Source organism: Lacerta agilis, chromosome 14 (genome assembly GCF_009819535.1).
Source record: "Lacerta agilis isolate rLacAgi1 chromosome 14, rLacAgi1.pri, whole genome shotgun sequence".
NCBI classification, from domain to species: Eukaryota; Metazoa; Chordata; class Lepidosauria; order Squamata; family Lacertidae; genus Lacerta; species Lacerta agilis.
Genome location: NC_046325.1, coordinates 14716690 through 14744194, shown reverse-complemented (window position 1 = coordinate 14744194; position 27505 = coordinate 14716690). Strand labels below are relative to the sequence as shown.

Sequence of the window (27505 nt, the reverse complement as noted above, 5' to 3'; positions counted from 1 at the left end):
AGAAGTGGGGTGGGTGGCTCAAATCATGACCTGAGAATATGCCCCCTGGGGCACCTCGACTTCCACACGCACGCCAACCCCCAACAGAGCAAGGGGTTGTATGTGTATAAGAAGCACATTCTGGCTACATTCACCTGAGACACTTGAAAGCACTATGATGCCACTTTAAACAGTCATCATGTCTTCTTCCCCCGAAGCATCCTGGGAGCTGTAGTTTGGTCAGGATGCTGCTGAGAGTTGTTAGGAGAGCTCTGTTTCTCTCACGGGACTAAAATCCCTAGAGTGATTTAACACGATCCCTTTCACGGGGAACTCTGTGGACTGTAACTCTGGGAGGGGAATGGGGGTCTCTTAACAACACTTAGCAGCCTTAGCAAACTACAGCTCCCAGGATTCTTTGGGGAAAGCCATGGCAGTTTAAAGTGGTACCACAGAAATTTCAATGTATCATGCGAATGTGGCCTCTATATGTTCTGGAAGCAGCCGCACTGAGCGCTTGCCCTCAAGATATTTGGCTGGGCTAGAGGGCCTGATCTCACCCTAGATTACCAGCATCTTTTCTCAACTATCTGCTTCTTGCTTATATTAAGAAGCAGGCTTTTCACATATAAACGCCCCATCACATCCTTTGAAACATACTAGATGCAGATTATCTCGCATAACCTTTGCAGTTCCCATGCCCAGCCTTTCCTGTGGTTGGTCTTGTGGTGTCCTCTATGTTTATCTCAGCTCTTGCTGTCCTTAAGCCATTCTCAGGCTTTCAAAGACCTCGCCTCCTCATATTTCTTTTCGTTTTTCTTGCCCCACAGCCTTTAAGGACAGGCTAACATGCCAAAATCGAGCAGGAGAAAATCTTCCCTTCACACTTTCCCCATACCTGGATAAATTTCTGCTAAATCTCACCATTTTTTAGACGGTTGCTAATGTCACAAGAAAACAGGGACAATCCCACCAATAATCCCTGTCCACACTGCTTACTCTTTCAAATAGGTTTTTCAGAGTTTTTAAATAGGTTTTAACTGGTTTAGACGGACGGTTTTTAAAACTGATTTTAGAAGTTTTAGAATAAGGAATTGTATTCTGTTATTGAATATGTTTTGCATTTTTAAACTCATTTGAATCACAGCACCAGTCACAAGTACAGGTAAAACGGGGTTTGGACCTGCTGCCCTCGATTCTAATCCTATTTATTTAGGAACACGCACTATTTTGTTCTAGAAAAAGATGCTACTACTACCTCGAATAATAATGTATGTGTCATATCAATTTTCTGGGCAACCAGTGGCCTTGACATGTGGGGGAAAATAGCTTTTGAACAATGTAAGTTGCCAACATTTGGGGGCCAGTGGGCATATTTGGAATTTTGCGAAGTCTCCTTGGGTGCCAGTCACACAATGGCTGCTAGGAAGGGACAGTTAGCGTATCACCAAATGACTTCGGTGATGGGCCCATGAAATGCTCCTGCAACTGTCAGCCCATCGATGCTGGGAAAGGCACCTACACTAGCTACTGCCATATTCACTCAGAGAGAAAAAACACCAGCAGAGAGAAAAACCAACTACAGTGGTGCCCCGCTAGACGAATGCCTCGCTAGACGAAAAACTCGCTAGACGAAGGCATTCGTCTTGCGGAAGGCTGCCCCGCTAGACGAAAAAGTCTATGGGGCTGCCTCGCTAGACGAAAATTTTTCGTCTTTTTTTTTCCGTCTAGCGAAAGCGCGGCCGTCATTGCCGCTTCGCTAGATGAAAAACCCGCTAGACAAAAATTTTCGCAGAACGAATTATTTTCGTCTAGCGGGGCACCACTGTACCAGACTTTTAGGAGCCATCTGAAAGCAGCCCTGTTTAGGGAAGCTTTTAATGTTCAATAGATTATTGTATTTTAACATTCTGTTGGAAGCTGCCCAGAGTGGCTGGGGAAACCCAGCCAGATGGGCGGGGTATAAATAATAATAATAATAATAATAATAATAATAATAATAATAATAATAATAGCAAGGTTAGTCTAGTGACGTCACGCACAACACACAAAGACAAGTCCCAAGGCATTTTGCTGCCTGAAGCAGAGCCCAAGTACACACGCAGCAACTATCTTGGACAGGGCCGGGGAGCCCATGCTTCTCCCCTGAGAATGCCCTCTCCATAGCGGCTGCCAAATAACGGTGGCACCACCAAGGATCATTCTCTGGACTGGATGTTAAGATGCTGGGAGGAGGACCTGGATAAAGCCCTCCCACCACCTGCAGTCCAGCGCTGATAAGGAGACAGGCAAGGGGAGATAAGCAGCCGAGGACGTCAATAAATGTTTGTCTCCTTGCAGATGCTCAGAGAGGGACCTTGCTAGCCTAGTGTGGACGCAACTGCTCGACAAGACCATTGGCAGGTATGGTGAAGAAGCCACCCCACTTGCCCCCAATCCACCCGCTTGGTCTCTGCCAGTGCTGCCCTTCCCTGTTGGTGTTTGCTTTTCAAAAGGGTGGGGGCAGAAACAGGGTTGGGAATGGCGTTTTTCAGTGGGTAAGGCTTTGCTCCATTCCGAGTCCCACCTTTTCATCTCTTCTTTTTCTTTCCTGTGATGGAGGAAGGCAGGAATTTGAATTTTTAAAGTGTTAGCCCTAGCTGTGTTTATGTGCGTGCATGCCGACTATTTGGACTCAGCTTCAAGCAGCAAAAGGTCTCGGGGCCAGCACTGCGTTCCCCGCAGGACAGCCTGTGGAGCTCTGGCAAGGGTCTTCTGCAATTTAGCAGCTGAGTGGCAGGTAGAAATCCAACAGGTGTAGTATGCTGCCTTCATGCCAGAGGAGGGGAGCTTGTACCCACTGCAACCAAGAGCACAGAAGCTGTGCCAGAAAGGATGTTTCAGCCACAGATAAATCTAATGGGGCCAATAAAGTTATCCAGTCTTCCTCTCCCTGCTGCTCCCCAGCTGCCCTCATGCATTATGAAAGCTGGAATAGGCTCCTGTTTTCAGCCGTGGGGGCCGGTCATTGCCTCTCAGCCTAACAGGGATGTTGTGGGGATTAAATGACGAGGCGGGAAACCATCAAACCACCTTGAGCTCCTTGTAGAAAAGGTGGGATATAGAATAATAATGGGATATAGAAAAACAGTAATGATAATAGTAGAGATGTATTCTGCTGTTCACGAAAAAAAAAAATCGTGGCAAACCGAATTAATAGTAGAACAGAACTTTATTCTTCACGAGGCCTGGGAGCCTGCAAAGCGTAGTAGTAAGCTCTCTAGGAAGGCCAGCCCTTTGAGCCACCTGTTTCTCTTAAAGTAGGGTTCCCACATTTCGAAAAGTGAAAATCTGGACACAAAATTGGTTGAGCTTTTTTTTGTTATAAATTTTTTTTAAGAGCTATTATTAAGGAACTTCGCCAAAATATACACTTCCGACATGGGTCAGGATTTTCCCAGACATTTCAGAAATTTCAGCAAGGGACTGGTTATGTATGCGAACACTATCTTAAAGGCGCCAACTGCCAGATATTTAAATGATGCTGCATACATTGCCTGGAAGTTGCTCACCAACAGTTGCCATTGCTTTATTAATAATAATAATAATAATAATAATAATAATAATAATAATAATATTCTGTTGGGAGCCACCCAAAGTGGCTGGGGAAACCCAGCCAGGTGGGCGGGGTATAACTATTATTATTATCATTATCATTATCATCACCTGAACAATAGGCCAAGGAGGTAGACAGGTCACCGACAGTCAATGTTAGTTTTAATTTGCAGCTATACATATAAACATGTAAAGTCCTTGTAAATCTATGCCATCTTTTGAAAATTCTGGTCTCCCAATGTTTTTTTAATAGCTGAAAAACAGATGAGCAGGTGGGATGGAAGTGGGTGGGCAGAAAAACAAGTCTGTTTCTGGTGTGTGCTTAACCTAGACCACCACAGAAATCCAACTTCTTCTTTTTTAAGTTACACAAAATTTTCTATTTAAATGTGTCCTTAAATTGATACTTTCCCCTACAAAATACGTACTTAGAGATGCATATCTCAATGTATACATTTAAAAACATATCTTATCCTAAAATACATGTTTTGTAATGCATTTTAAGAACTGCATTTGACCTGAAAAATATATTGCATTATTTGGAGACATGCAAAATCTGAAGGCGAATTATGTTCCAATCCGTATATTAGTCTGGGAGGTGCAAATTAGGTCAGTTTGCTTAAAAATGCAAAACAAATTACCGTATTTTTCTGTGTATAAGACGCCCCCATATATATGACGCCCCCTATTTTTGGGGACTCCAAATCAAGAAAACACCCCTCAGCACTACCCGTGTATAAGAGGAGCCCCAATTCTAAACCTGATTTTTTGGTAAAAAAGAAATAAATAAATAAACCCTAGTCTTATACACGGAAAAATACGGTAAATTCTCCTCTATCCCCGTGTGACACTGGGAGAGCCAGTCACCATCTTGTCATGTCGTTTGTCCCTGAGAGACTTCCATGGAGGGTGTTCTCAGCTCTCACTCAGCTCCGCAATACTGGCGGCCTTCTAACTGCCAGGGAAGCTTTGGGTTTGGGACGGACTTGCTGTTTGGTTCAATCTGGCAAGCCCTGTCAATATCCGTGTGCCTTGGCAGATGCCCGATCTTGCTTGGTGGCAGCGCCAGCCGCGAGTTGAAAATGGAGAGCTGACAGCTGTCTAGAAACGATAAGGTTGCCACATGTTGAGGAAGAAGGCCTGTTGAAACACGGCAAGTCCAGCCTCTCAGCCGGATTCTGCACGCCTGGCCACATTCTAGGATTCACCACCTGCACCCTTTTAATACGTTGAGCAGCAGGTTGCGAATGCTAATTATATGTATTTAAAATATCCCCCCCCCCTCTGGGCATCTGGTGCAGCTGCTTCCCTGCATTCCCACAAACTAGGTTACAGCACCGCCACGAAACTTAAAGCAACAACGTGTTGAAATGTGGCCGGCTGATGAGGACACTGATAGAGATGGGGGTCTTGCGTGGCACCCACACACCGCGGGGCTAGTGAGGAAGGGGAATCAAGCCCTCGGAGCACCTCGATACCACCTAAATAGGGTCGTGTCCCCCAAGTGCTGTAGAAATCCTCGGTCCAGATCCTCGGTCAGTTACTGCATGGAGCAAATGATCTCTCTGGAAGCCGGCTGAGACAGGCATCTCCATCCTTATCTTCCCCCCCCCGAATGGTTTTTATTGATTTTAATATATACAGATAAATACATATAATAATACATATTATTTAACAAATAAGATATTTAATCGACTTCCAGTCTTCCATGTTCTGTCTCCCTTAAATCTGTCCGTTATATTTCGCATTCTTTTTCCGTTTCTTGATTTTAGCGTCCATTCTCTCCAATTAGTCTAATAATCTATATACTGGTATATAAAAATGTTCAAGCTGGGTGTTTGTTGGCGAAAGCCTTGCTCCATAACCGCTTGACCGATTGCCTTCAAATTTGGACACAACGTTCCATGGCAATATGGGAGTGATCTGATGTACTTACATTGAAGAAAAACCACACCTATCAAACCTAAAAATGTGATTTTGTACAAAACAACATGGCGCCCTCCAGTGGACGTAAAACGCAGCACACTATAGAACAACAGGGAGGGAGGGAGGGGGAGCGGAACTTGAGGTCAGCTCAGCCAATAGGCTGCTGGCAGGGGAGTGGCCGGAACACACTTCAACTGCCGCCGCAAAGACAACTCCTTGCCAGGGCCGTCTCAAAGGGATCGTGCGCCCTGGCGCGACGATCCCTCGGCGCCCCCGGTGGGCCGCCTCTCCGCCCACCTCCCTCCCGCGCTGGCCGCCCCTCGGGAGGGGGGGTGGGCGAGCGGGGGATGGGGGCGTGGCGCTGCAAGCCGGCCACCCTCCGGCACCCCAGCTGGAGCGCTGGGAAGGGCGCGCAAAGCCCCGCGCTGCTCCAGCGCCACGTCCATCATCCCCCGAGGGGCGGCCAGCGCGGGAGGGAGGTGGGCGAGCGGGGGATGAGGGGCGTGGCGCTGCATGCCGGCCACCCTCCGGAGCCCCAGCTGGAGCGCTGGGAAGGGCGCGCAAAGCCCAGCGCTGCTCCAGCGCCACGTCCCTCATCCCCCGAGGGGCGGCCAGCGCGGGAGGGAGGCGGGCGAGCGGGGGATGAGGGGCGTGGCGCTGGAGCGGCGCGGAGCTTTGCGCGCCCTTCCCAGCACTCCAGCTGGGGCTCCGGAGGGTGGCCGGCTTGCAGCGCCACGCCCCTCATCCCCCACTCGCCCACCTCCCTCCCGCGCTGGCCGCCCCTCGGGGGATGATGGACGTGGCGCTGGAGCAGCGCGGGGCTTTGCGCGCCCTTCCCAGCGCTCCAGCTGGGGCTCCGGAGGGTGGCTGGCTTGCAGTGCCAGGCCCCTCAGGGCGGGGGCAGGTTGGGGAGGGGGCGCCCGGTATGCCGGCGGGCTCGCGGGGGCGCCCCTGGGGGGCCTGGCGCCCTGGTTCACCGTGCCACCTGCCCCTATGAATGAGACGGCTCTGCTCCTTGCCTCAGGCTGCGCCATTTGCAATTATACAACAGTAAGCAACAGAGTGCGGGAGTGGCGAACAAATCACAACACAGGAGTTCAACAGCAGAAGCTGTGGTGAAGCAGGCGAAAGCGGGGGGTGGGGAGACGGAGAGGTGCCAGGTGAGAGTTCAACGGGATAAGCTGTGGGGAGGAAGGTGAAAACGGGGGAACGACAAACAAGAGGCAGGCGGAAGTTCAACAGGAGAAGCTGTGGGGAGGAAGGCGAAAACAGGAAAGATGAACAGGAGGCAGGCAGGAGTTCAACGGGAGAAGCTGCGGGGAGGCAGGCAAAAATGGGGAAAATATGGAGAGAAGGCAGGCGGAAGTTCAACAGGAGAAGCAGTGGGGAGGCAGGCGAAAACGGGGGCAAAGACGGAGAGGAGGCAGGCGGAAGTTCAACAGGAGAAGCTGTGGGGAGGCAGGTGAAAGCAGGGGCAAAGATGGAGAGGAGGCAGGCAGAAGTTCAACAGGAGAAGCTGTGGGGAGGCAGGCAAAAACGGGAAATATGGAGAGGAGGCAGGCGGGAGTTCAACGGGAGAAGCTGTGGGGAGGCAGGCGAAAACGGGGGCAAAGACAGAGAGGAGGCAGGCAGAAGTTAATCAGGATAAGCTGTGGAAAACCAGGCGAAAACGGGAGAGAAAGACTGAAATGGGCCACACGGAAGTTTGTGGGGATAAGCTGTGGGAAACGTGACGAGAACCGGGGGGGGGGGGGGGGAAGAGCCACAGCAAGGTGTGGCCGGGCCAGCTAGTCTATATATATAAAAATGTTCAAGATGGGTGCGCGGACGCGAAGGCCTTGCTCCGTAACCGCTTGACCGGTTGCCTTCAAATCTTGACACAACATTCCTTGGCCATATGGGAAGGTTCTTAGGTACCTAGATTGCAAAAATATCACACCTTTCCTAGGTAAATTTGTGAATTTGTGCAAAAAATCAGCGCCCTCCAGTGGACGTCAAAGTGTAGGACCTGAACCTTCCTCGGGATGTGGAGCGAAGGATCCAACCACAAAGAGGCAATACGCCATGCAGGGTGCAACTGAATTTATTCGAATTGCATATGCAAGACAAAGGTGCAGCGCAAATGAACTCGCCGACTGCACAACACCTAAGAGTTGAGCTCTTCCTTTTATACAGTTTCAGGAATTCGAAACCTATGGCTATCGAGCCCCATGTGATTTCCCCTAAAACACATGATTTCCAGGAAAACAAAAGTTACTGGTCTTATCCAAATTTATTGCTGTAGTCCGGTACAGATAAGCTGCTCCTTAATTAACTGTTGAACTATTCACCCTGGCTGCCACAAATTAACTGCATGGAACTCACTTACAGATCAAAGCACATAGTTATTTCTTCTTAATTAACAGACATAGAAACTCATAGTCAATTACAAATCAAAGAGAGCATAGCTATTTCCTATTGATTTCCAGAGTATAGCTATCTATTAATGTTTAACAACTTGGAATGGGCAAGACGTAGAAACTCATTAAAGAGAGCATAGCTATTTCCTATTGATTTCCAGAGTATAGCGATTGTAATAAAAATTAGGTTCCACCCCAGAAGGGAGTCCACGAACCCGAGGGAGAGCCTCAGCAGGGCTCCCCTCCTGTCAAGAGCACCTAAGAACAAATAGAGACGATACAAAATCTCCCAAAGCAAGGCGATAGCCCTTTATTAGAAACTGCTGCAGCAGGGTGTTTTGCAAGCAAAAGACCTCGAACAAAGGCGCGCAAGCTCCTATATAGACTTTTGAAATTGCCCCCCTCCAGCTCAAGACCACCCCTCCAGACATCAGAATTATATCACAAATTGGGAGGGTCTGGTAGCAGTGATCTGAGCATCCTGGACCCTGCCCCCATGTCTCCTCTTGCCCTCCACCAAAAACCCATCAAGTGAAAAAAAAGATATATACATTTCCCTATTTCCCAGCCAAGTTAATCACACCCTTTTGTCTGGCACTCAGGTATCAGGATGCCAGATATTATCACTCAGGCAGGGGGCTGCTGAGTAGCTGGAGGGGCAACCCCCCCTTTTGTTCCTGAGACAAAGAAATACTTGGTCAGTTGGGAGTCAAAAATGGAGTGAGGCCTGCCTTCCTGTGATGATGGGGCTGAACTGTAGAGATGGAGAGAAATTCATTCATAACCAATTAGGTAGAAATTCAAACGCATCAGATTTGCATTTTCCAGACCAATAAACCAAACACAACTACCCTTTCAAACCAGCACTTCTCTGATTTAAAAGCGTAGGACAGGCTTCCTCAACCTTGGCCCTCCAGATGTTTTGAGACTACAATTCCCATCATCCCTGACCACTGGTCCTGCTAGCTAGGGGTCATGGGAGTTGTAGCCCAAAAACATCTGGAGGGCCAAGATTGAGGAAGCCTGGCCTATGAGTTGAGGTAGCCGCTGGCTGCCCTCTCTTCTCAATGCATGCTTTTGGATATTTCTTTTACATTTTGTCCTCAGGTTGCTGTTCCTTGTTGCTTCACTGCATACCTCTAGCCCCTACCCTCTGGAGTTCTGACACTATGGAAACAATATCTCTTCTCAGGCAAATAATGGGCTACAGCGTGTCTTTTGGCTTCCTTATCCTTTTGGCTGTGGCTGCAAATGGTGATGAGCCTGCAACCACACACCCTCCATACAAATCTTCTGCTCTCTCATCGCCTCATCCCACTGTTGCAGCTAGCGAATCGTCTCAAAATGCAACCACTTCGGAGACAATTGATAAGTCCAGAGAAAATGGAAAGAAAAAAACCTCTGGAGAAGTGGATTCCAAAGAATCGAATGAAGGTGAAAAACAGCCTCCAAAAGCAACCATCAGCACCAACGAGAGTTCACCTGGCGAAAAACAAAGAGCAAAACCAGGACAGGCTAAAGGGGAAGGAGAAATGAGGGCACCGCCTAAGTCAGCTGAGCAGAATTCAACCCAAACCCATGTTAACAGCGGCTGTGGGGATACCTGCCGACCATCATCAGCTGCAACATGTGGATCTCGTGGTCTGATAGCAAGCCTTGGAATCATCATGGCAGTGGTTCCTCTCTCTCCTGCTCTGCTTCCGTCCCTCGTCTGACCCCCTTGGTTGATGTGGGGCTCCCAAACCATGAAGTCCGCTCACTCAGGGATGTGGTAGGATTGCAGTAATGCTGAAAATATGCCCTGGGACATCTCCGCTTCCAAACACCTAAACTATACTAAACTAACTAGATACTAAACTAAGCTATACTAACCTAAACTGTAGTGTGTGTTTGTGTGAAATAAATTCTATATTTTTTGAAAGAATTGCTCTGAGGTCAGCCCTTTAAACTCCCGGACTGTTACAGTGATGAGACTGTGCTCCTCGATTACCTTCCTTTCACCTCAAGAGTTTCATATGTTTCATACATCCTTGAAGACCTAGATTAACCCATCTAACTTTGCAGTTCCCCCACCCAGCCGTTCCTGTGTTGGTCTTGCCTTATCGACTCCTTTCGTTGTTCAACCGTTGCAGTCCATGGGCCCTTATCAGGCTGCCCCACACGGGCATTCCTCCCATGACTTTTGTTTCTCCGTGCCCTGCGGCCTGAAATGAAACACTGCCATGCCAGAACTGAGCATGTGAAAAACTTCCCTTTGCGCTTATCTCTGTGCTCAGAGATGTTTTTTTTTCTGCCACCCCTGCTGAGGCCCCAAAAGAGCCAGACATCTCATTTGGAATCAACCATTGGGGGGGATTTTTACCGAGACTGCAACAGAGGAGAAAAGGCTTAAATTTGCCTTCCCAACGCACCACGCTGACAGGGGCTGCCATGAAGCCCAAGTGTCGTAGCAGTTCATTGTAAGATTGTAGCACTGGAAGGGACCCTGTGAGCCATGTAGTCCGACCCGCTGTCATGCAGGCATCTCAACACACTGTCTCCCATCCAATTTGAAACCATACTGGGCCCTGCTTAGCTTTGCAAATGTGCTAGCAGTTTTCTTACTGCGCTACTAGGAGTGGGGTGTTTGTTCAGGGGCTGGGCACACAAGACCCTAGGTCCAATTCCTTGAATCTCCATGTTTTGGAAGGGGGCCACAATTCAGGGGTAGCTGAGCAAGGAGTCCCATGGGGAAACAAAGTGGTTTGTCTAGGGTTTCCACCAGGGGCATTTCCAAGCCTTAACCCTGGAGATGCCAGGAATTGAACCGGCAAAGTTGTGTGTGCAGAGTGTTTGCTCTGCCACTGAGTTATGGCCTTTCCAAGGTTCAGCTCCCTCTTCCAGCTGAAATACGTAATGGTGGTGCAGTGCTGAAGACCCTGGACAGCCAATACTGCACAGAGGGTACAAGACTAGGCAAGGTGGGCCAGGGGCTCAGTGTGTGCTTATTTTAAAATAGCGTTGAATTCTACTTCTGAAAGTGAAGCATCTAGGGAATCATTTATATTGTCTTCCCAAGAATCGCTTGGGAAGAAACCAAGCCTTTAGTGTCATCAGCTCAGTCCTGGGAATACGTACTCTGCCCACAGAGATTCAGCAAGCACCTTCTGTTTCAGCTTTTGAAAGCCTGCCAAAAACTTTTCTATTCAGTCAGGCTTACACAGGCAATGAAGAATGCATATTTTCAAAATAGTTGGCTGATTTCTGATATGTGTGTGATTCATAGCTGTCAACTTTTCCCTTTTCTTGCGAGGAATCCTATTCGGAATAAGGGAATTTCCCTTAAAAAAGGGGGAAAGTTGACAGCTATGTGATTGTTTATATGATTGTTGAAAATGACTGATTTTTTTATGAATAGTGGAATATATAGATATTAAATACAAATATATAAATATTTTATGATCATACAAATGAATAAATATTATTTGGGGAGTATAGAGGATATTAGGGAAGGATTTTCATTATCATTTGAGTGTGCTGTGTAATCATGGGATTGCATTTACTGTTCAAAGGATTTTGACATGTTGTACTTCCTGGTTTCCTCAGCTGTACTATAAAATAAATTGTAGATGATAAAAATTAAAATTAATTTTTTTCTTACCTGCACTGATGATAGTCATTGTTTGGATGGGAGGCTTTTATCCATTTCCGCAGTCACACAATCAATCAATCAATCAGTAGCTGAACTGGGACCCACACAGTCACAAAAACAAATTACCTAACTGAAAAAGCCTCAAATCAAAAAACGCAAAATAAATAGAAAAACAAAAGCACCAAATATAAGCTCCAAATATCACCTTAGAACACTGCAATCGGAAATGGAAGGCTTGAATTACAATGGGGGGGGGGCGCAAATTAGCAACGCAACAGGAAACACACAGGGGGACGCAAAATGGAGCACATTTGGCTTCCAAAAAAAGTTCGAAAACCGGAACACCTACTTCCGGTTTTGCAGCATTTGGGTTCCAAGTTCTTCTTTAACTAAGCTGTTCGAAGACCAAGGTACCACTGTATTAGACAAACTTGAACCAGGCTGCAGACATGGGGCAGGCCAGAAAGGGACCCAGTCTAATTACAAACCTAACACCACTTACCTGGGAGTAAACTCCCTAGAGTGCAATGCACTTTCCTTCTCAGAAGACAGGGTTAGTCTGGTAGTTCTACATGCACAAAACACAAGATTTGCATACATCCGCCACAACGCTGGTGGGTACAGAGACTGTGGAGGTAACAAAAACATTTTGCTGCCTGAAATGGGCCTCTAGCGCTTGGGCCAACCATTTGGGGATGCTGTGCTTATCCCAATGCTGTTGGACTCCAACTCCCATCAGCTCCAGCCATAAGGGCCAGAGGACAGGGATGAGTGGAGTTATAGTGCTTTAAAACATCTCTTCTAATTCACCTTCATCTATTTCCCACCATTGGTGTCTGAAGGAGATCACCTCACATTCCATGGCTAGGCCTGTCCTGGTCTATTTGTGTGTGTGTGTGTGTGTGTGTGTGTGTGTGTGTGTGTTTGGGATCATTTGTTTTATTTCTTAAAGAATAGCAAACTCTCAGCAAATAAAAACTGGATGGTGAACGCTTTCTTCAAGCAGAGGGCCGCATTCCCTTCCAGGCCACCTGTCCATGGAAGCGCAGGTTAATTCTGTGTCCAGGGCGGCTGTCTACCAGCTCCATCTGGTACGCAGGCTGAGACCCTACCTGCCCATGGACTGTCTCGCCAGAGTGGTGCATGCTCTGGTTATCTCCCGCTTGGACTACTGCAATGCGCTCTACGTGGGGCTACCTTTGAAGGTGACCCGGAAACTGCAATTAATCCAGAATGCGGCAGCTAGACTGGTGACTGGGAGTGGCCGACTGGTGACTGGGAGTGGTGTTGACCTTTAAAGCCCTAAACGGCCTCGGTCCTGTATACCTGAAGGAGCGTCTCCACCCCCATCATTCAGCCCGGACACTGAGATCCAGCGCCAAGGGCCTTCTGTCGGTTCCCTCACTGCGAGAAGCAAAACTACAGGGAACCAGGCAGAGGGCCTTCTCGGTAGTGGCGCCCGCCCTGTGGAACGCCCTCCCATCAGAAGTCAAGGGAATAAACAACTACCTGACATTCAGAAACACCTAAAGGCAGCCCTGTTTAGGAAGTTTTTAATTTGTGACTCTGTAATGTATTTTGGTATTTGTTGGAGGCCGCCCAGAGTGGCTGGGGAGACCCGGCCAGATGGGCGGGGTATAAATAAATTATTATTATTATTATTATTATTATTATTATTATTATTATTATTGGTGGCGCCAGAGGCAAAAGAGCAACAAAGGTACAATCTACCCTTTTAGAACAGGTGAGTTTCTGCACATGCTCTCACACAACTCTCTTTATCCCCCTTCAAGGGGGGGATAAGGCATTCTCGAAGTTTGAGGACACGTTCCAGTCAAACAAAAATATTCAGGGAGGGTACAAAGCAGGACCAGTAGGAGATGTGGCCTTGGAATGGGTAGAGTTCTGAGGGCCACTGAGTTCTGAGGTATGGAGGGCCACTTTTGGCACTCGGTTCTTAGGTTCCCCATCCTAGAATTATAGTAAGGGACACTCCAAGGCAACAATGTAAACATCCAATAAATGGTGACATACTGTCCAATTTTTTCAGGTCAAAAAGTGGGTTGTTTGTCTTCTGGGATGCTCCCCCAGTCCATGACCTGTGCTGCGATCTACCCCTGGAAAAGTACTCCCCCCCCCCCATCGCAATCTTTAACGGCACCAAAAACACACATTTTGGGGCACCATGCAAGTTTGTGGCCCTGAAAGAGCACTTTTTGGAGGCGTGATTGTGCTGTGAGATTGCACAGCACCCAAAATGCCCCCCCCCAAATGATCTCGTGTGAAAAAATGGGATACCCTGTTTTTTTTGAGACACTGGTGAACGGGAAGACTGAAGGAAGGGCAACAAAATAAAAAATAAAAATTCCACTGGCGACATTAAAGCATCAATAAAATATTTTAAAACTTCCAGTGGGAGCTTTTCTGCAGTGCAAATTTCAGGTATGGGACTCTCATAGGGGCCAAGAGACTTAAAGCACTTCCACCTTCCACTTCTGGATCCAAATGGAGCTGTCCGCCCACCCCACAGCCTAGTCAATTTGTAAAAGAAAATGCTTGTGTTCAAGGAGGATGAATGTTGGTTGTAGCTCGGCCCTAAAGTGTTGAGCTTCAAGATTTTTGGTGGGCCTCAGCAGGCGACTGGCTCCATCCCCTGAGGGAGTGGGCAGGCACTGGGAATGCATTTATCTATTTCATTTACATATCAATTTTCCTCCATACTCAATATGTTCTTGCATGGTTCTCCGACTTTCCATTTTATCCTCGCAATAGCCCTGTGTATTAGGTGAAGCTGAGAGACAGTAAACAGCCCAAGGCCACGCTTCACAGTCGAGCGGGGATTAGAACCCTGGTCTCCCAGCTCCTAGTCTGATGCTCTAACCACTACACCACACTGACCCTATCCATTGTGGCTGCCCAAATGGTGGAAGTGAGATATTCTCAGGTCTGGATGTTCTAGAGATGGGAGGAAGATTTAGAGAAGTCACACACCCACACACATACCCCACCCAGTCCCACAGCAATAAGGGGAAGATGTGCAAAAGGAGATAAGCGCTTGCCAGCTTCGGGGAGCCTGTGGATGCCATACTGATATCTAGATGAATAAAAAGGGCCGTTACTGCCCTAGTCTGAGCAGGATGAAAACCACCACCCACTTGCACGGCCAGTCTGCCTGCCTGGCAGCCCATCAATCTCACTTTCCTCGGCCGTTCTGTGGTCGTGCCTTCCTCCGCTGTGGGTGCAGGAAGCGGAGCTGAGCAGGGGCTGATTGTGCTGGCTTACTGGAGAGGCAAGTGCACTCTGCATGAGCTCTGAGGCACCCTTTCCTCACGTCGGCCACCCTAGCATTTTGTGTGGGAGGGTGGATAACTTTGGTGGTCTTCGGTTCCAAGAGCCTCTCGGTCTCCCCACATGTCCCAACGTGGGCCTAAAAGGCCCCTCTCACACCCGCGATGCATTGCCAAGCTGACTACACCACTTCCTCTCTCTGTGTGCATCTAACGGTTGCTTCTTCTTTTTCAGTATTTCTCCACCGCCACCTCCTTCTCGGTTTCATTCACTCCTTCCTGCCTGGCCAAGCAGAAAATTGGTGAGGTGAAGGCAAAGCTGAGGCCTGCCCCCCCCAAGAACCTTCCCTCAAAAGGTGGGACCAGCGTTGTGTGAAGCCTTCCTAAGCAAAAGGTAGAGGGGAGCAGGATGGTGAGACATTGGTCATTTGTGTTAGAGCAAAACTGCAAAGTATCGTGTGGAAATGGTTGTGGGGAAGGTGGGGTGGTGGCTGCGGAAATGAGAGGTGCATTGTTAAAGTGTGTTTGTTGTATTGTCCATATGTTGTATTGTCTACCTGTCATCCCTCGAAGGAGTTCTGTTGGGCATCTATTTTATCTTCACAGCAGCCCTGTGAGGTAGGTTAGCGACTAGCCGAGGTGGGATTTGAACCTGGCTCTAAATCAAACACTTTGTCTGCTAAGTAGTCTGCCCTGAGCTGGGATTAATAGCTGAAAGAGCTGGAAGAACAGTGGAAAAGAGGCTGCTATATGCAGAGAATCCAGCATCTCGACCAAGTGGCAAAGTAGAGAAATCTGCTTCAGGCAGGACCATGGTAGAGAGATGGGGAAAGGCAGGAATTTTAATTTTGGAAGTGCCGGCCCTAACAGAAGGGAGGTGGTACTTCTGTGGCTCAGCTTCAGGCGGCAAAATGACTTGAGTTGGCACAGGAGTCTCCACAGGACTGCATTGCGAGGGCTAAATCGGGTTTCTCGTCCTGATTTCACCCTTATAATCTAGGCAGCTATATAGCTTTATAGTCTACAGCCACATTTTCCTTCCTGGATGCTGGCCGCATTTGTTAAACTCTTCGCTGCTCATGAATAACACATGCCGAAACGTGGAAAGTCAGTGAGCACCCTTTTTCTATAGTGATAAGTCACAGATTCCATGCTGCGTGGATGGGTGAAAGTTCTGCGCAGCCCTCATGTTTCCCCTACACCCGCCTTCAATTACGATATCTCACAGTAGATTCAGAAGAGACGCAGTGGAGGAGGCACAACGTGCACACGCTTGGCATCTCCTGTCTGAGCTTCCTACGCAGGAACTGACAGAGGATGGTCCATTGTGGTGAGATGTGGGGAATCCCCCTCCCAAAAACCGCAGGAAAAGCACTCAGACAGGACATGCTTCTCTCAGGGCAGCCTCTCATGGCCCTTCTCTGGCCCCTCAGGGGATGGGATGAGGTAGAAATTCAGATTTGTTTGCATTCTAATGAGAAACTTCCTAATCCATGCTTCTCAAGCCAATGCACAATTACCGGTAATCATCCTTTGGAATTTGCACCTCTCCAGATTTTGCAATGTAGATCTCCAAACCAAGAAGGTGTGCAAAAATGCGTATGTTAGTGCTTCTCCAATTTTCCACCTCCCACATGAATTGTTGAGGGTCTTGGCACACCCCTTGATGATTCCCCCCCCTGCTCGCTGTAGCAGTTGCAATGCGCCGTGCTAGACGCTGCATGATTTTGAAATGCATTTTTGTTGCTGCTTTTATTTGTTATACTGTATTTGATTGTACTGCACTTTAAATTCCCTAGAATTTGATAGAGTGCAAGTGTCCTTTGCGGAGATGCCACAGACCACCTGAATGAAGCTTATGGGCCACTGGTAATCCGCAAACACAATTTGGGAACCCTGTGTTAGCATACAGTAGGCATAAAAATGCATACGTTAGCAAAGATAACGTAGAAAAATCCATTGTATTATAGGAAATCGCTTACAAAAAAAAAAGTGCCCAATAGTCAAAGCTGCATACTTTTTTTAAAAAAAAATGTGGGGTTTTGGAGAGAATTTTGCACTTAAAAAAACTGAGAAATTTTCATGAGGATTTTTTAAAAAACAGATTGCAATTTGCTGTGAAAATGCAAAGATGATAATTTAAGACTGTGAAACAGAGGAACTGAGAGAAACTGAAATGGGCAGATATATTCATCCTTTATCATCAGGGTGGAGGATAAACTGCTCCAAAGGAATATTATACCAGGATCTTCCCCCGACTTGGAGCCTGCCCTGTAGAGAGACACCAAGGGAAACACATGAAATGGAGTCTAAATGGTACTGCAATATTTTTATGGGGTTGGGCCTAGTAGGGATGAGGCAATGCTTCAGGCAGAGAACTGTCTTGGGCTGGAACAACCCTAATCCTTCGGCTTTCTTTCTTTCTTTCTTTCTTTCTTTCTTTCTTTCTTTCTTTCTTTCTTTCTTCTATTCCTTTTAATTAAACACTAGAAAGAGAAGCAGCAGGCTGTGGCAGGAAGAGGGAGCTGCCCTTTCCATCCACCCGTCTTACACAACTGCCACCTGGCCCCTCCTCTCCCCAGGTTCTCTCAGCGGTCAGCCATTTTGTGGGGCGCACACAGTGAGGCCCCTTCCATTGGCCTCCTTTGACCCATTTTTATGTTCCTTCCATGAGACACATTGTGGTTTCCTGCTGAAAGGCAGGATAGAAATATAAACGTACACAACAGAACAGTATTGCAGCACACAGTCAGCATTTCCACCCAATTATTTCATTAATAGAATGTCTCATCATCAGACTAGGATACCTAAAGGGCTGTCTCCTTTCATAGGAGCCTGGCACCTTGTTAAGATGAAGGAAATGTTTGAGGGTGGAGGGTGGCAAAATAACAGGAGCCTCTGAATTTACAGTAATTCTCTAATGGCCATAATTACTGTGCTGCCAAGTTGGTTGGCAGGGATATTAGGACTGGGCACATGTAGGTGAGGGAAATTCTTTAGCTGCAAGTGGCAGCAGGTAGGGTCTTGGGCAGTGCCAGTTTAAGGTTTCAGAGCAGGCCTTGGCCAAGATGTCCCTCAATGGGCTTCAGCTTCCACTGCCATCACCCAACTCCCTCAGCAATGCCACTTGCCCTTGAAGTATTCCCTCAAATACTATGCCATGTGCTCTATCTTAACTTTCCAGACTCCACCCTTGGATGTTTCTTTCTGGAAAGTCTAGCCTGGGTCTTCCCTGTTGTTATGGAAGAGCAGCCGGGTTCCCATGAGAGGAAACAGTCCTTTGCCTGAAGAAATCTCTTCATAGCCACCACCAGTTGCCAGCTTCCTGTTCAACAGGCACACATATAGACACATATTCCTAATCCCAGCTCTGGGGCATGGTGGAGGTGTCAGGAGTTGATATTGCATACCCCACAAGTGTCCCAGGGGAAAATGGGGCATTATTTTTTTATTGCAAGAGAACAGTGGCCATTTTGGTTGCTGTAATCTTCTATGGCATGGGTAGGCAAACTAAGGCCCGGGGGCCAGATCTGTTCCAACCACCTTCTAAATCCGGCGCGTGGACGGTCCAGGAATCAGTGTGTTTTTACATGAGTAGAATGTGTGCTTTTATTTAAAACGCATCTCTGGGTTATTTATGGGGCATAGGAATTCGTTCACCCCCCCCCAAAAAAAAATATGGTCTGGCCCACCATAAGGTCTGAGGGACACTGGACCAGCCCCCTGCTGAAAAAGTTTGCTGACCCCTGTTCTATGGTTTTGTGGCGCAATCCCCACCACCCCCGGAAAAGCGCTTTCTTCAGGACGTGATTTCACATGGTATCCCCAAACACTCGTTTTTGGGTGCCTTGCCTAAAAGAGCGTTCTTTTTTTGGAGAGGGGGAAACCTAATGGAAAAAAATAACTGGGTACTGAACTAAAAGGTGCAAAAGAAGAACTTACACCCCAGTTAACAGTGGCCCATTAAAATATGCTTCCCGCAGAGTTAAAGAATAAACGCAACAGAAAAATTAACTTGACTAAAGCAGGCACCAGGGGGGGGGGGGGAGGAAGGCTTTCTCAAACTAGAGTTTAATTTACATAAACAAAGTAAAAAACTCTCTGTTACTTTCTAGCCTTTTTTCAGAGACTCTGTTACACTAAATCAACTGTACTTTAGCTTCAGAACTTTCACTCCCTTACTCCCAACCTTCAAACCCCCACCACCTTCAAACCTTCAAACTCCAAGGCTAGGAGCACTAAACGCTTTGCAACAGAGCCAACAAAACCATGGTGCAAAATCATGTGAGATCATGGCAACCCAAATGGCCATGATGTTCTCATGATAAAAAATGGGGAAATGCAGCCCAGGAAGATGGTGTCCTGGATTTTGGCTTCAAGGTCTTGCAGGGTATGGTATGGCTGGGCCTGCTAGCCTCTCCCTCTGGGCGGGCATGAGGACTGGGCCATTTGCTTGCCCTCTTCCTCAGCATCCAGACAGCATAGGATTTCAGCAGGTTTTGGGTTGACTCCTACCATACTTTTTACAATGGTATCCTGCCTTTCTCTTATTATGGAACTCAAGGCAGTGTACATGTAAGTTCTCAGCTGGTCTCCCATCCAGGCACCAATCAGCACTGAGCCTTCATCGCATCCATAAGGGAGTAGACTCACGTGCCTTCGGACCACACCAAGAGCGGACTTTGCTCTTTCAAATTTCAGTGGCATCCTTTGCAGGGCCAAAACTTGACAGCCCCACCTCTCTCCTTCCATTCTGCTCTACTTGCTATATCATAGCTACCTGTTTCTCCTAAAATAAGACATAGCCATAAAATAAGCCATAGCAGGATTTCTATGCATTTGCGAAATATAAGCCGCTCCCCAAAAATAAGCCATACCCCAAAAATAAGCCATAGTGACGTGGTACCTCCCATTAAAACAGCCTGGAGAGGCGTGGCTATGCAGCGTACCGATGCAACGTGGTTAAAATAAGACATCCCCTGAAAATAAGCCATACTGTGTTTTGTTGAGCGAAAAAATATATAAGACGGTGTCTTATTTTAGGAGAAACACGGTACACCGCTCCCGATATTCAGCGCCTCTGACCACACCCACTGGAGCGGGAAGGAATGATGGGTATATCTGCCCATTTTCAGTTTTCTCTTCATCCATTTCTCATATCTTCAGCTCTTCACATTTCCACATGAACTGGCAATTTTTTTAAAAAAGAGTCTGGGTGAAAATTTCAGTGCCAATTTCTCATAATATACGTATTTTTATTTTTATTTTTGTATGCAATTGTACCTAGTCTACACATTTTTGCAAAGCAATTTCCCCCAATAGAAGGCGTTTTTGTACAATATTTTCACCCACATGTGGATTTTTTTGTGCACACTTTGCTGCATTTCTGTACGCATGACTTGGCTGGAGAAGCGTGCTGCAAAACTGGCGAACTGCAAAGGATGCCTGCATTTTGGTTCATGTATTGTTTCAGAAAGTGCGGATTAGGTAGGCTCGCCTATAAATGAGGACAGAATTGAATGGTTCCTCCTGCCCCCTAGTTCCCCGTTAGTACCGGATGGTGAGGTGGCGTTGTGAGCTGTTAGCTCTGCCGCTCGTACTACAGGCCACTTCCGTCAGCAAAATGAGTTATTCTTCCTGAGTGGAAAATCCTGGGTGTGGCCCTGCTGGGTGGGGAGATTTCCCCCCCCCCTCCAAACGAATGAGTTGGGCAGCCTCAGCGGCTAGGCCAGGGCTCTGATGTCCACCAGTTTGGATGGCTTTGAAAGAAAATTAGACCCATTCATGGAGGAAAGGCTATCAATGACTAGTTATGGTGGTGACTCTGTTCTGCCTCAGCTGTTGGAGGCAGTATCGCTGCTGAATACCAGTTGCTGGAAACTGCAGGAGAGTAGAGGTGTTGCACTCTGGCTGCTAGTGAGGGCAGGATGCTGGATTAGATGGGCCACTGGCCTGATCCAGCAGGCTCTTACCACGAAAGAGCTCAGGCATGGTGTAACTCTGAAAAATGCATAAGCAGAAATGAGATTCCAAAGATGGCAACTCCATTCTAGACTCTTCTCCGGTCCGCCGCGCCCCCCCCCCCCCAAATATATGCATGGCATTTATACAGAGAGTCTCTCCAGGTCCCGAATAACGCCTGGTCTGACAGGGCTCATCTTACATTGCAGCTCCTGGGATCTTTAGTTCTACCGCTGAGCTCTGAGCCATCACTCATGCAACCTGCAGCTTCTGAAATGTAAAAAAAAAAAAAAAAGAAGCTTGTGTCTTTAATGCATTCAAATTAAAACCACAGGGGAAATCTGGAGCATGGACTCCTGTTCGTGTGTGGTCTTCCTCACTTGTCTTTCTCAGCTATCGGCTCGTTCCACACCTTCCTCTTCTGATCCCTGCTTCCTTCCCCCCCAAAACCTCATAAGCCTTGCTCCCCGCCCTTTCCTGTCTCTTTCAGTTCCTCCTCGTTCAATTTGATTTGGGGGGTGGGGTAAGACTTGAGAAGGCTGCAGAAATAAACTGGTCCTGTCTCCTACTTTACAGAGGACAGCAGCCCTTTATTTGAATGTCACCTCTGTAGGAATGTGTGTCCCGTCCAAGTGGCGCAGTGAGCTAATTCTAGACCCTGAACCCTAATAGTCTTAAAAGAGATCCCTTCAATCAGGGGTGGGGGAACCAACAGTCCATGGGCCAAACCTGACCTGCAAGAGGTCCCAATTTGGCCCATGAGAGCTGTTTTCCCACCCAAACCGTGCCTAGATGTGGCTTCACAGGATCTACTGGGAGCTTAAAGGAAAGTCCCACTTGTTCCTTTGCACAAGCAAGATGTGCTCCTGTGCCTTGTTCTGGAAGCATTTTGTGGGCTGTATGAAGGCGTTCTCCTCCATGTTGTTGATACCTGCAAAATCTGAGCTTCTATCTCCACCTCTATTAGCTGGTTTTTTTTGGGGGGGGGGAGGGGAGAAAGACACACTTTTCCAGTCCTTTGCTCAGTACTTCCTAAAGGGTCAAGCACTCCACACTGGGCAATAGAAATGACACAATATCGTCCTAAACCTCTGGAAGAAACTCTGAAAAAGAGATATGAAATTTACCGTGCATTATTCTCTGAAAGAGAACTATTTGAAAATGATTCATAGATGGTATTTAGCTCCGAGTAGGTTGGCTAAGATGTATAAAGCTGAATCAGGTACATGTTGGAAATGTAAAGAAATGGGAGGAACTTTTTTCATATGTGGTGGACATGCAGAAAGGTAAAAGAATATTGGGAAATGATTTATAATGAGTTGAAAAAAATGTTTAAACTTACCTTCCCCAAAAAACCAGTCCTTTTTGTTGGGAATAACCCTGACAGAATTTCCCAGGTGCCAGAAGTTTATTTATGTATGCAACAACAGCGGTCCGTGTTTTGTTAGCCCAAGAATGGAAAGTGAGCGAGGTCCCATGTAAAGAGGATTGGCAACTTAAGACGTTAGAACTTGCAGGCATAACACACACAATAAGAGACCAAGAAGAACGTATATTTAAAGAAGAGTGGAACATATTTAATGAATATATGAAAAATAATTGTACTCAGCTGAAAACGCTGGCAGCATTCAACAGAGTAAACAATATTTGATTGGTGTAAAAGTGGAAAATTGCTTTGAATGGTTATAGTAAAATATGCAGGAATGTATGATATGTAACATGAACCATGGAAGGAGAAGAAGGGAAGTCACTTTGTAAAATGTTTGTAAAATGTTTATTTTGAAATGTAAGAAACTGAAAACTCACTAAAAATTATTTATTAAAAAAAATAAACAAAGGGACAAGCACCCTACAACAGTCAAGCTGGCTGTCGGGTGCTTGGGAACGTCACACAAGAGATTTTGACAGGTGGGAGGGACAACCTGCCTGTCAATCACATGAAACCCCAATGATGTCACATGATTGACAAATGGGCTGTCCTGCCCACCTGTCAACATTGGGCTGTGTTTCTCCACCCCTGCTTAACTGGCCATGTATCATGAAACACACAATTAACATTTCTCTTCTCTTCTCAGCCCCTCCCCATCATTAATTCTAAATTTTCAGCTATGCATATAAATTATATGTGCCATTGTTGGTTAACTTTTTTCGAGTGATGCATTTCCTCCTTTTCCGGTGATGCATCAGTTGCTGCCCTCCTGCAGATGTATGTGGATTTCAGACGTGAGAAATGTGTCTGGTAGGAAGTGCCACTCCTTATGCTAACCCTTTCTAGAACGGTTGTAGGCAGTTCTGCCCTCAACCAATCCCCAGGCACAAAATAGTGAGTCCTCCTGTCTACCATATTCCTTAGGAATTCTGCTTGATTGGAGCCCCATTTTTTTAAAGTTCTCCCCATTTTTTTAAAGTTCTCACGCATCTCACTTGAAAATACTGCTGGTTCATTTGTTGTTTGGTTTAAAAGAGAATTCACAGATGCCAAGCTCCATGTTCGGCACAAGAGAACCCAAGCAGAGATTTGAAATTTAAAAAATACACAGCAAAGTAAAGCGTGGAAATATAGGCTGTTGGATCTTTAAAATAACCCCTTCTAAGATGCTTCCTAGCTCCTCCTCTTCCCTTAGTACAGAAAGAGACTACATGTTTGGGAAGTTAAAAATGGTTTACATACAAGATCTTCAAAGATCAGGTTCATGTGCTTTCCCATATAGCAGTCAGAAAAAGACAGGTAGTAAAACTAAGGTTCCAAATTGGCGAATGTTTATTTGCCTAGACGGCTTGCAGAAAGCCATGAAGCTAAGCTTAGCCTCCTTACTTAAAGGTAAAGGTAAAGGGACCCCTGACCATTAAGTCCAGTCGTGTCCGACTCTGGGGTTGCGGCACTCATCTCGCTTTACTGGCCGAGGGAGCCGGCGTACAGCTTCCGGGTCATGTGGCCAGCATGACTAAGCTGCTTCTGGTGAACCAGAGCAGCGCACGGAAACGCCGTTTACCTTCCCGCCGGAGCGGTACCTATTTATCTACTTGCACCTTGACGTGCTTTCGAACTGCTAGGTTGGCAGGAGCTGGGACTGAGCAATGGGAGCTCACCCCATCGCGGGGATTCAAACCGCCGACCTTCCAATCAGCAAGCCCTAGGCTCTGTGGTTTAACCCACAGCGCCACCCGCATCCCAACCTCCTTACTTGCAAGAGTGCAAATGGTGTAATGGGAAGAATGAAGGCTTGATAACCCTTTCTCCCAAGATAAGAGAGAGTGACCTAAGCCTGGCAGGACAGCTTACTCTATGGTCTTAACCCCTTCCTGCATTAATTAGAGTTAAGCATGTTGGTTACATGGGACTCGAGTATCCCACAAATACATCCTTTTATCCATCATATGCTTCTGTCCTTCTGGATTTGTATACAACTTTCTTTCTTTCTTTCTTTTTCTCTCTTATCCAACGTATATCATGTTAATTTCAAAGCAGCTGGGGAAGGTTGATAGCACAGTGGTTAGAGCATCTGCTTTGAGTGCAAAATGTCCCGGGTTTAGTTCCCAGGGCTGGGGAAAAGATCCCTGTCTGAAATCCCGGAGAACCATTACCAGTGAGTGGGGACATAGCACTAAGTTAGATGGACCAAGTGGTTTGACTCTGTATAAGACAGCTTCCTTTTATGTTACTAGCGAACAACATTTACACTAAAGCAATACAAATCAATTCACCAAATAAAACCAGTTTGCAAGACTAGAGATAGGGTGTGGTCAGCTCCAGACCTTGTTAAACGCTGGAAAGGAATTTGCTGTGGGATGCCCTGAGCCAGAGCCAAACAAGACACAATGGCCTAGGAGACATCCGTGATGTGTAGCTCCACATGACCTGAGTGAGCATGAACTCCCCAACCCATCAGAAGGATTCACGTGTCCTTAATTTAAAAAACCCAGGTGTTGAGATATTCTCTTGCTCCCCTCTCTTTTCAGTGCAATCTTCCAGGGGGAAAAAATGTTTTTAAAAAAACTTTTCACGTTTTGTTCTCAGGTTGCTGTTCCGTGTTGCTCCACTACATATCACTAGCCAAGCAGGCCCTGCCCTCTTGAGTTCTGCCACCATGGAAACGCGATCCCTTCTCAGGCAAATAATTGGCCACAGCATGCCCTTTGGCGTCCTTATTCTTTTGACCGTGGCTGCACATGTTGATGGGCAAGTTTCTGCTACTTCAGACACACAGCCTGTGGGGAGCACCTCCTTTACCCCCACGCCAGGCCTCACAAGTGAAAGGGTGGGCACAGAGCTTGCAACCTCACCCTCTCCAGCCAAGCCTTCTGCTCTCCCCTTGTCTCAGTCCACTGCTGCAGCTAAAAAACTGTCTCTAAAAGCAGCCACTACAGAGACTGCTCTCCAAGATAGCAGCACAGATGAACATGAAACTATCACCAACAATATATCAGGCACCCATCCCTCTACCGGCCCTGCGATCAGCCTCACCACAGAAACAGTTGTTGTAGGACAAAAAATTGCAACCAGCCCTACCACAGAAGCAGCTGTTGTAGGACAAAAATTTGCGATCGGCCCTACCACAGAAGCAGCTGTTGTGGGACAAAAACCTGCGATCAGCCCTACCACAGAAGCAGCTGTTGTGGGACAAAAATTTGCGATCAGCCCTACCACAGAAGCAACTGTTGTGGGACAAAAATCTGGTACAACCAGTGGGATGGCGAACCCTCTCAATACAACAACAGCCCCTCTCAAGACTGACGTTGGGAGTTCATTCGGCCTCAAACCAAGGTCAAATCCAAAACAGACTACCAAGGGTGAAGCACAGCCAAGTCCGACACCAGAACAAGATGTGTTAGATGACACCAAGACGACTGGCAACCGCACCCATCGGCCTGCTCAGCGGCCCTCAACCACAACAGCTGTCCCCCAAACACCAAGCACTGTCTTTGGCCCAAGAGCAAGCCCTGAGAGGAAGAGCCAGACTGGAATAATTGTGGCCGCTGTCCTCTGTGCCCTTCTGCTCCTGATCCTCTTGATTGCCGTCCTCCTTTGCAGGCGAAAGCGCCGCTCTGGCTCGACCAGCTTCAGCACAGGGTGGGCAGGGCAGGCGGCGCTGCCAGACGACTTGGCCTTGGATCGGGATGTCGAGCAAGGGGCAGCGCCTGCAAAGGAAGAGGAGACCAAGCGCAACACACTCATCACGTTCTCCGGCAAGCGTCAGTCGAGGGTGCCTTCAGTAGCCATGGAGGAAATAGGCGAGAAAGGAAAGAGTGAGGAGAACCAGAAACTGCTTTGTGGAGATGCTGGAGGAGGCTCCAGCCCAGAGGCTTCTGGGAAAGCAAATGGTAAACTCCCAGAATCCACTGTGCAGTCCTCTCAGGAGATCGTGTTCCCTCCACCCCCAGCTAACCAGGACTAGCCTCTTCCTAAACGACCAACGGAGGACACACTTCTTATGCCCCTTTCTACCCCCCTTCCAGTAGATTAGGACACTCCATTGGCCCTGTTCCCGGTCCGTTAGGAGCTGGTGGAAGGGCGGAGGAGCCCAAGAGAGAAACGCTTGCACCACCAGTGTTTCCGACCACATCCTTTTTCCTGTTTGTATGGTATCTGCAAGGTAGAGACAGCGATCTTAAACCAGGAGTCCTGGTCTCCCAGCCACCTTTGCCTTAGTCTCACCAAACCTCTTTTTCCTTCTAGAAGACAAGGAGTTTGAGCTGTTGTTTTTTCGCAGCTGTGCAGAAAACACCTTGGTGTGGTTGTGCAGGTAGAAAATCCAGGGCTACAAAGAGGAGGGAGGTTGTGCTGGAGAAACAACGGCCTCCTATTTGTAGCAGAAAGTCTTGGTCACCATTTTCAGAAAGAGGGTAAATTGACGACGTCAAATTTGCTGCAATTTTCCACGACGTCAAAGAATAGTTGTGGCCGATGAGCCCTATTATCAGAACCAGTTTGCGGGGACTTTTAACGCAGAAATGCGAATAGGCTAACCAGATATCCCAACCCTATTCTTTAAATCTATCCAGGCCAGTGGGCATAAGCCTGTAGGTTCATATGGACACTTCTTATTTAATTCAGGTATCATCCCAAATATTTCCAACCAGACAGCTTACTGCTTTGTATCATATCAAAAGTACATCTTTTCAAGCAGCCAGTGAACGAACCCTTATTAGCCAATTCTCCAGGATCTGTTGCGGGGTAAGCAGAGTATAGATGCTGGTAATTTTAAGTAGACCACAAATGAGAGGAGTGTAGCCGGAGTGATGGGCAATATTTATTTCTGGATAACCGTTACAGTTAAGTGGGTTTTCAGGACCCATCATTACAGATTGTTGCCTCTTAATATGCTTCGGTCATCCTTTTGGACCAATTATCGAGTGGGACGTGCATTCTCCGTGATTTATTTACCCAGGAGTTGAGGATTCTAACTCACTTGGAGTGTGAGGCAACAATTTCCTGGGAGGTAGTGTGCAGCAGCAAAAGCAACAAAGAGGCTTAGGGCACCTTAGGGACAAATGGATTGATAGCGGCACAGGATTTCGTGAACTTGAATCCTCTTTATCTGATGAAGTGGCTTCTAATCCACGAATGCTTATGCCCCATACAAAATTTGTTTGCCTAAGATTAAAGAAGCCACACTGTTGTTTTGGCTGAGATAATATGTGGTAATCATTTTGTACTTATTAGTACAAAATAGTTAACGATACTTTTGTAAATAGGCACTTAGGGAAACCAAACCAAAGAATCTCCA

General features: G+C 47.1%; 1 protein-coding gene across 5 annotated transcripts; it reads left to right on the top strand.

Annotated features, from left to right (window-relative positions):
• The first annotated feature begins 2184 nt into the window (after window positions 1-2184).
• On the top strand, window positions 2185-27505 carry LOC117058629 (mucin-5AC-like). 5 transcript variants are annotated; one of them, XM_033169918.1, is made up of 4 exons: window positions 2216-2382; window positions 15052-15172; window positions 24796-25239; window positions 25375-27505. In XM_033169918.1, exons 3-4 carry the CDS (start codon window positions 24866-24868, stop codon window positions 26171-26173), a joined length of 1173 nt encoding a protein of 390 aa, XP_033025809.1. In that variant the 5' UTR covers window positions 2216-2382; window positions 15052-15172; window positions 24796-24865; the 3' UTR covers window positions 26174-27505. The 5 variants fall into 5 exon arrangements, 3 of the variants coding, with proteins under 3 accessions (XP_033025809.1, XP_033025808.1, XP_033025807.1); XM_033169917.1 differs by having other exon boundaries at window positions 15052-15210; XM_033169916.1 differs by lacking the exons at window positions 2216-2382; window positions 15052-15172 and adding an exon at window positions 15343-15434.